The 10,133-nt window shown below is 35.7% G+C and overlaps 1 protein-coding gene across 6 annotated transcripts in view; it reads right to left on the reverse strand.

The window, feature by feature from the left end:
- LOC102693565 (potassium voltage-gated channel subfamily H member 7) overlaps positions 1-9,685 on the reverse strand; it is an 86,158-nt gene extending 76,473 nt beyond the window's left edge. For all 6 annotated transcript variants that reach the window (XM_069196788.1, XM_015358922.2, XM_015358918.2 and 3 more), the window contains exons 1-2: positions 9,262-9,685; positions 7,899-8,129 (exon numbers count right to left, since the gene is read on the reverse strand). In XM_069196788.1, coding sequence (XP_069052889.1) covers positions 7,899-8,129; positions 9,262-9,337 — 307 coding nt within the window. In that variant the 5' untranslated portion in view covers positions 9,338-9,685. The remainder of the gene's footprint in view (positions 1-7,898; positions 8,130-9,261) is intronic.
- Positions 9,686-10,133: the final 448 nt, after the last annotated feature.

Here is a 10,133-nt window from a genome sequence, read left to right on the forward strand (position 1 = left end):
GTAGTCATATGGCAACTACTGTATATGACTGGAATAATCTCTCGCTCTGTCTGCTTTGTATTTACATGTACTCATTGAAATACTTGTCAATATCAAGGATTCCTGACTTGGTGAAAAAATCACCCTTCAATAAACAGATCACAGATCTCCATACTTTTCATACATTTGTTATGTCCTTCCATCAGTACGATTGAGGAACTCTAAACCTACACCTAAACTAAATGAAGAAATTTGTGTAAATAAAGATAAACTGTTCATCTCTTTTATCATTAATGCTTTTTTACACAACTATTCCACTGACTCTATATCACCAGAGGAAAACAGGTCAAAAGAATGACCAATTGAATCTATCAAAACACATGGTTCTGAGATGTTTTGAAAATAAAGCAATATAAAAGTATGAATGGCACAACATTAAAATGCAGCTATGTTACCCTGCAATTTACAGCTGGCAATCTCTGGAACTGAAGCAGGTATGAGGCTGGCTAGGACCTGGATGAGATACCCCCCGGGAAATCTTAGGTTGTGGATGAAAGAGGTGTTAAAGGACCAGTCGGGGGCGCTCACCCTGAGGTCTGTGTGGGTCCTTATGCCATGCAGTCTAAAGATGGGGGTGGTATACTGTAAAAAGGCACTGTCCTTCAGATGAGCCATAAAACCGAGGTCCCAACTCTCTGTGGTCATTAAAAATCCCAAGGCAATTCTTCAAAAGTGTAGGGGTGTTAATTCCTTGCCAAATTTCCCCCTGACCATTACCAATCATTTCCTTCTAACAATCCCCATCTATGAATATTCTCCTCCCCACTGATAGCTGGCGTGAGGTGAGCATACTGGCGCATTGTGGCTGCTGTCATATCACCCAGTTGGGGGCCACACATTGGTAGTGGTGGTGGAGGGGAGTCTTCATTACCTGTAAAGCGATTCAAGTGGAGTGTCCAGAAAAAAAATAACGCTGTATAAGTGTAGGGAATCATTATAAGGAATTATTATTATTAATGAATTATATTATTTAAGGAGCAGAGCTGTGCTGATTGACATAAATGGCAGTAATTGTAGAATGCAAACCTGTATCCTTTAGAAGCAAGAATCAAACAGATAACTGTAAATAATTTTAAACCTTTCACAAGGCCTTGCAAAGGGGCTTTTATCACAATGGACACACTACAAGAAACAGAACAGATGGTGGCTGAGGAATAAAAACTGAAAGAATCTGCCTTAGAACACAAATTGTTCTGAATAAAAACAGTCAAAAAGTTACTCAGTCATTCTGCATCATCCCAATAAAGAACATGAGCCTTAATTCCTTCCTAACACAGTATCAAACAGCATATATTTCCCTTGTGTCCACACGTCCTACCCGAATCATTGTGAACTGCAAATGTGGGTAATAAGATAAACCTAGTTCAGTAATCTTTCTTTACATCTTGTACTGTGTCCCATAATGTACATATGTTCTGTATACTGGAAAAGTACTGTATTCAACTGCAGAAAATATTCTGTAAAATAGGTTCTTTAATACAATCCTTATGAGAAAAAACCTGCTATTTATTTTTCTCATATTTTATTTATTCTTGTTTACATGACAGTAATACTCATCAACTGCTGTTACAGTTCTAAAGAGAATGGATGACTGCAAGTTAAAACACAGCAAGAAGGACAGCTGCTGAATTGGCAAACTCTAAAGAGAGCTGTGGATACCAAAAAAATAATATAGACTGCAGGGCAAATACTGAAAAACAGTTTTCTCTGAGTTCACTAGGGACAAGAATGCTTTGTGAATGTTTGGAACACTTGGCGAGGAATGTTTGGCTTAACCCGCCTGTTTAATAAGTAGCCTCTTGGCCATAGTATGAAGAGCCTTGAACCCCATTCAGAAGGAGTGATCCAGGTGTAGTTGCAAGGTGGAGATGGGGTTTAAGATGGATGTCTGAGACAAAAGCAAAGGGAGGTGTTTGAGCTCGATATACTGGTTATAGTTAATTTCATAATGATGGAGATTAGGTTCAGCTGTGTGAGACTGACTTGTCATTATTATCCCTCCTGAACTTCAGTTAATAACTTCCAAATAGAAACATTAATTTACACTAATGTAGTGAGATGATATGGTGTTCTATAAGATATAATATAACATTATATGTACAATATACATGCATTTTAACACCCTTATATTGTGTTGCTTATTTTCACCTTAAAAATAGATCTTTCCCAACTATCAATGAAGGACTATGTTTTTATTAAATTTCATTCAGAAAGATCTCCCAACACTTCAAAGTCATGTTGATGGATCCAAGTAAGCTTAACCTTGTTTCATTAAATACTCATAAAATACTCTCAATCTAATAATTGCAACATGTTAAAAGGCAATCTGCAAGTGTTTTGCAACAGAAGTAATTGAATAGGGCAAGAACGATAAAATATGCATGCAATCCTTTTAAGATCAGTCATCCAGCTCTCACACAGAACACCTACCGACAAACCCTCTGATTCCTCTGCACAGTTGGAAAGCTAGCTGGCTTTCAGATCAACAGAAGGAATGCTTATCTGAAACTTTGCACCATGAAATGCCATATGCCTACCTCTTCATCTAGAAACATCAGGCAGTAACTCAAAATTTATCAACGTCTTTCATAATCTCATTAACCATTTAGTATCAACCATGTGTCTCCTATGCGCTATCACATTTCTAGTGTCGTACGTTCTGAAACAATGGTAAGAGTGTTTATAACGATGTAGATAGGAAATCAATTTAAAGTAGGAAAGGAATATGTTCTGCTTGTTGGAGATGAGTTATTACTTTTAAACAAACAGAATAAAGAGTTATTTTTTGTAATGTACTCTATTTCATAAATATAATAATAATATGAATTTAAAATAATACTTCTTATATTCAAAACATCTATATCATTTGGAATGATGCTATCTTCATTGCTATCCTTCTGTCTGAATTTGTAAGCATATGCATAAGCTGCTTAGCTTTTTAGTCTCTGCTGACACATGTGCCAAAAATGAATGGATCCAGACATCACATCGGTTGTTGAAAGACTGTTAGAACTCTGTGATTCTACCATAGAAGAAATTTGTATCTGTAGGTGATTATAGTTTGTTATTTACATTTTCTTTTGAGTTTTTGTCCTTTTAATTACACCAATATAAAACATAGCAGTGTAAAGAATAAATATTATCAGATTTTCCAAATATTCCGACTATGTTATACAGGCGATTCTTAAAACCTGATGCTGATAAGCACATCCCACTAGAATCATGAAGAGGATAGAAATCTGTGATACAGTGCACCTTCTTGAGAATTATAAACACAAGTTCAGACATGTTTGCCATGCAAGAATTGGTTGTACATGCATGATAAATCCCAGTTAACTCTAGTGAACTGTTGACATAGGTAATGTGTATCTCAAATTAATCAAATGGGTATGATAACGAGTGCATTTGCTTCAGAAAGTAAGAGACAAGATTGGGCTTATGGTAATGTCTGACACTCACAGGGTAAAAGAGAGAACCTTTTTAGTGTTGTTGAGAGACAATTATGAGGGAATCACACCAAACTTCAGCATTGACATCATCGTCAACCTGGGTCCCATCACCGGCTGCCACAGAACCTAATCACCCAGAGGCTTGGGAAACCTGGAGTCAGTTTACAACCACGACCGTTCCAGGTGCTCTTCAGTACAGGTACTCGGGCCTGACAGAACTTGGGGCTCTGTCAATGAGTCTGAAATCTGAGTGCCTCGAGCTTTGTCTCAGTGTTTGTTCCCCTGTTTAGTTTCGTTTGTACTCTGACCCCTGTTTTGTCTTCTGACAGTGTTCCTGGATCACCCCTTGGCTTTGCTAACTGCATGTTTGTCAACCCGGCTCTGACCCTGGTATTGAACTTGGACTGGACCTCAACCTATTACCTGGAAATTCACCACAGTGTCTCCCTGGTTGCAACTGGTGCTTGTTTTGGATTTCGACCCTGGACTGTGTTTCCCTGCACCACGGTTGCCTGCATGCGAGACTACTCGGCTCACCATTAGCAAGCAGCCTGCTCCTCATTCCCAGAATGTGTGTTCCTTGCTCCCTCCCCCAGCTCCCTTGTGTCTCGGTAACGTGCAGCTCTGGGATCCCAAACTCAGCTGCTTTTTTGTCCAGCAAGTGGGTTTTCTAACACTCCTGGAGTGTCCCACCTGGGTAGCACACCATTAGACATGCTGGGAAACTCCAGTATGTCTGATTTCACAGACAAAACTCTTCTTCAGCATATTTTGTCCATTAAATCCAAAGTCAGTCAGAGAGATTGAAGGTTTACTCTAACTGAATGACCTTCTCTTGCTTGTAGCCTTTCTTAGTTCTTATTTGTATGTACTGTATAAGGGATCTATCCCATGGCTGTATGTATTGGTCAAATTTAACATTTATTAGCTGAGAAGATCCTTTGCTGCTCATCCTCTGGGTGCACTTGGAAGGTGAAAATAAGCCAAGGTATGACAAAAGGGGAGAAACTGAGGTTTCATATTAGCTTTCAACAAAATTTGTAAATTTCATAGTTCGAATGTATAAAACATGACAAAATACAATAGAGATCTATTTAAATTTATAGTAACAAGTACCATTACCATGTCCCTTGTGCTGCTCTTCATGTTCAACTATATCCATTTGTGTTATTAACTTTTCAAATACACACACTTCAAAGATCATTTATTGCTTGAGAAAGCTATCTACTACCCACAGCATTTGAAATTTTGGCTTCAACTTATTATCTGTAGCCACTTGCTTTGCCATGAGTCACATATTTATTTGTGAGCACTGCAGTTCAGCAGTGAAACACAGCATATGGATTTCTCTCTTTTCTAAAGAGCACAGAAATGGAAGTCTTAAAGCAAGTGTGGGAAGACAGACAATGGAGTGTAATAACAAGATTAGAAAGAGAAAATTTGATATTTCCTTTCTTCTTTTAAATAGGCCCATTAAACTGAATCCACTCTGATTAAACTATTAGTTGCATATTGTTGAACAATAATAAAAAACAACGTAACCCACATTAGCATAGCAATTTTAGTTTCACTTCTTAAAAAATATGTACAGTATTTATCCATATGATTCAATCTAAAGACACTGAAACTTTTATCATGAGTATCACTATTATAATGATTTGTAAATGGTTAATTTGTTTAGAAACCAGGTTTATAGATAAGCTTATACTATATTATAATGACCTTTATCTCAACAGAATGTGGTTTGGTTGAGGAAACTATTGACATCTTGTTATGGTAAATTACTGATCTGTTGACAACTGCAGATAAAAGAATGGAGATATTGCTATAATGGCATTAATGTTTGCTTTGATACACAGTGGTGCACTTTTTTCAAGAGAGACAAGAGTAGAATGAATTAACGCAGAAACAAGAAGTCATCAATGTTTTGTCACAAAGCAAAATTGTGTCAGATGAAAAAAACACGCGGCTTTAGAAAGTATCACTCTTTTTTACAGGAGGAAACTGCAACATGTGTAACTTCAGAATGTGCTATACTATCCACTCCTTCACCCATTTCCTATCTGTTTTATCCAGTTCAGGGTTGTAGGGGAGCCAGAGCCCATCCCAGCAAGCAACAGGCGCAAGATGGTATATCAGCTCTTTGCAGAATGCTCAACCACTAATGGAATAATCAACATTAAAATAGATCCTCACAATAGTTTTTCATTCCCTACTCTCCAAGATGGTACACTACATTAAAGAACAAAAGCTTGGTAATTTACTTATCATATATTTGTAACAACTTTATTTGGTCCTTCCAACTGATATATTTTAGGTTCAAACAGATAGATGTAAATGTTGTGCAAAAGCTCTGAAATGGCATTATTTGTCTTTATGAGAACCATACATTCACCTGCCTAATGGTTAGATTCCTGTTGTAACATTACCACATTTGGATTAACCTGACATGTAATTTTATGTATCTGCCTACAAACTAAAATGTGATATTATCCCAGAATTAGAAAATATTTTTAAATTCTTGTACAATAATGGTTTAAATAATGGTATAATGTATAATATGCATTTTTTATTGCTTCTGTTAAATGAATCCCACAAAGCTTTATTTTGTTCCCTTAAAAGGTAGAATATTTTGGTATTTTTTTACCAGTTCACTACAGGCTTAGAAAATTCAAACCAAACAGAACATAGACCTTTCATAGACCCTCTTTCATATAGTACTTGTTAACCTACTCTCACATGTCCAGCTTACTTCTCTTGAAATAATATGAAAGCTGAATGTACATATTCAAAGGCCACGTTAATTTAATTATCGATGTGTACTATTATCAATGTGTTGTAAGTAGTAATAGCTTCTCATCATATTCATGATTGTTAGGGAATTGCTCAGACGCAATAGTTTTATAGTAGATACACTTTTCTTCAATGTGAAAATTCCAAAGGTTAATTTCATGATTGGAGATCAGGAGAGAAGAATCATCAAACACAACTATTCTAACAGACAGAAGATGGAGAGCTACTGTACAGTACCAATAATGCTAATCATCTTCTTAAATTATATATAAAACAAAGATTAACATAAATATTAATGTTCCTTATTAAATTCATAGTGACCACTGCTAATTTAGTTAAGTATATAATACTGCACTAGTGATTTGTGCCAGTTCTTATTGGATTGCAGTGTTATACCTTATGCTGAGGTACCTGCCAAGTAACTCACACCTACACTGTTATGCAATGGTCTTTTTATTCTTCAACAAGAAAGATCACTATTATTGGGCAGCTGTTCTCCTAGTGTAGCCGATACATGATATCACCGCGAAAAAACGTTCTCTCTCCACCATTCTGCCATGTAATTTACAGTATTGTAATGAAATTTGGTAAACCAAATATCCCCTCAGCAGTTTTGTTTTGCCTCCATGCAATCTTTGGGAGAAACAAAAATGTGATGGAGCCCTTTTCCCCCTGCCACAAACAAAATCCCTAAGAAGCAAACAAAACCATGACAAATTAGCTCTTTTAAGAATCCTACTTAAATATTCTAAAACTCATTGCAGTATTTCAGAATTTAGAAGGAAAATATACTAATGTTACTGGCAACAGATCATAAAAATAAAAAAAATAATTTATTTTTAAAATATCCAAAATACCAGAAGTGGTCTTTAGGAGTCAGCAGTCCACACAGTGCAATACAGCATTTTCATGGCTGATGAAATGGCAATTCTAGACTACCAATTGATTATTTTTGTCCATTAAGAAATAGTTTTGTCTTAGGCTTAACCTTTTTGCAATATCCCTCTGTATTACTTCATTTTATGTGTACAACAACAGTCCTTTGGGATACATCGGGAATCCTTTGTGACAGTCAAATTTAAAAATTCTATGGAGAAAAATATTATACCTCTTTTATGGTACAATGAATACAAACAATGAACCACACAAAGTTTACTCACATTAATTTAACATACTGTACTTGTCCAAAAGATCACTTACTGATTATATAGAAATAGACATGAGATATACTGTATTATAATTGTGGCTTTTTATGATCTGACAGTATTCCTGAAATTGGACGCATTTGTCACTTTTGTTACAAAACACCAATAAATTCAATCTCTAGGTGATATGAGATGCTAAAGGTAAAAAAAAGACACTCATTCTTGAATTTCTAAGGCACAAGCAGAGAGCAAGTATTTTCCAAAGACATTTGAATGCTTCCTAAGGGAATGACTCCACTCATATTATAAGCAAAGCAGGAAGTAATTCATTTACACTTGATGCAAACTGGACATCTAACCAGTGGTGGTAAAAGCAGAGTGCATCAGAAAGACTTTTGATTTTGATTTCCTCAGATTATGTTACAATAAATATATTAATAGATTTGGGAGGAAGGGGGAAAAACAGACTTACCATCTTTTCTGTGATATGTTATTTCCACCTTTCTTTCATCAGAGCCAAGCAAAGCTTGGGCGACTTGGGCAATGTCATGTCTTTTGGTGTGCTGGCCATGAAGAAAGTCACATGTGCAGGGTTTCTGCATGACATCTGGTCTTGAAAAGCCAGTCATTTCACAAAATCCATCATTGCAGTAGATGATCGCACAGTTCTGTACTCTTGCATTGGCTATTATGAATTTTTTATCTGTAATGAAAGTCAACATGAGGTGTAATACACCAAGTTTATCACAATTATATTCATACTGAAACATTGTTGTAGTGCCAACATGGGAATTTTGCAGTAAACCGAACATCATATGTAAAAGACTATTCAAACTTAATAATTCAAAAGGAATTGATTTGTGAGTGAAATATTATAAAAGCATTTCACTTTTTAAATAAATTAACAAGCCTGTCCTGCAGATATGTTCGACTGGAATGAAAGTAACACATTCATTAATTCATTAACAAATCATTAATGGCTTCAGCACACTAAAATCTTGTATTTATACAATAGATATGAGAGAACACTACACTTATGTATAGCCTCTTATAATTTCTCTTCAGTTACTTGTTGATGATGTGTAACGTTTTTTCTCTCATTAAATGTTGTAATTTTTAAGAAAGGGTGTGCACACTCCAGTCCAAAATATTGTAGAGTATTACTTCCAGTGAGTGTGCTTTAATAGATAGGTTAAAGACTCCTGGTTAACTTACACATTTAAAATCTCTCTATATATTTATATAGTAGACACCCATAACATTCCCATTAAATATTAATTTGAATATTTTAAATGTAGATATAAAATACATTCTGTTGAAAGGAAACCCGACAAAAAAGCTCATTGAGACGAACATTTCTTACGCGCAACTGTATTCTAAACGTCACGTGTGAACTTAACCACTTTATTTCTGAACTGTCTCTAATTCGTGACTATATAACTGTTGTTCTTATAGTAAAGCGTTATGTTCTAACACACTTTCATATTTAGACTACAACTTTGGTACAACATAGTCCAGGAATGATTAAAAGGCTACTATTACATCATCTATTTTTGGCTTTCGGAATACACCCAATCACAGCTAATGCAAGTTGTCATATCAAATATAATACAGTAGTAAACAGAAAAAGAAAGGCTCCAGACCATAAATATTTTTAATTCAGTGCAATTAGTATGTAACATATCATAATTATTAACTCTGATATGATTATTTTCACTTTGCATTTTAACTAATTTCCTATTGTTTCAGGAATAATATTAAATATATTTAAATACACACATTTGTTCTATCGTTCAGCACTTTCGGTTAGTAAATGAAATCCAAAAATTACTTACTTTGTCCTTCGAATTTTCGTATAATAATGCCCAAAAATGTGTTTTGTGGCGCAACATGACCTCTTCGAACAGGCATGATTAAAGATCTTCAAATGCTCTGCTGTAAACAAACCGTTCGCTTGGTACCTTTGCTTAAGTTACTGTCTCTGTAGCTTGATGATCTCTCTTTTGTCACAAATCATCTTTATTTCAGCAAAAAGAAAATCTTTCCACTTCCGATTACCTTTCTTTTTTTTTATTTACAAGCTTCTTTGCCCGAGTACATGCCCGCGTCTTTCAGTGACACACCGACTCCAAAGACAGTAAATTAAAAAAATGGAAGAATCAGATTTTCTTATGCTAAACATTTCAAATTCAACCAAAAATGGATGCGATCTTGCCGTTCTCTGAAGCGATGTGATGGTAGGGAATGGAAGACTGAAGCTGATCTGCCAGGGGGAGTGACGTTACCCCCTCGGGGTTTAGTGCACAACGCTCAGCTTTGGCTACTCAAGCGAGGCTCAGCTGGAGCTGGCCAAGAAATTTTATATTCAGAATTTTAAGAGGGAAAGGTGCGCTATAACAAGGTTGAAATTCAGTTCTGACATAGCACGTGTGTATATTTTCATGTTAAATAGCTATGTATCTGGGAGAGAAAAAAGGAAGAACGACATTGCAGTAGCTGGTGAAAATCGTGAACTTCTCATTTTGATCAAGCTAAGAGAAGTCCCTCAGCTCTAGATGCATACAATATAAGCATTGCATATACATTATAACAGACACACTTTGTTTGTAACAGTAAAGTTAAAGCCGTTTTTAGTACAGCGTTTTCTCTTTTGGACGGCAGCTTCCTCAGGTTTTGTTTTCGATTAGTGACTTGTCCATGGTGCTGA

The sequence above is a fragment of the Lepisosteus oculatus genome, chromosome 12 (genome assembly GCF_040954835.1).
Source record: "Lepisosteus oculatus isolate fLepOcu1 chromosome 12, fLepOcu1.hap2, whole genome shotgun sequence".
In the NCBI taxonomy this organism is placed as follows: Eukaryota; Metazoa; Chordata; class Actinopteri; order Semionotiformes; family Lepisosteidae; genus Lepisosteus; species Lepisosteus oculatus.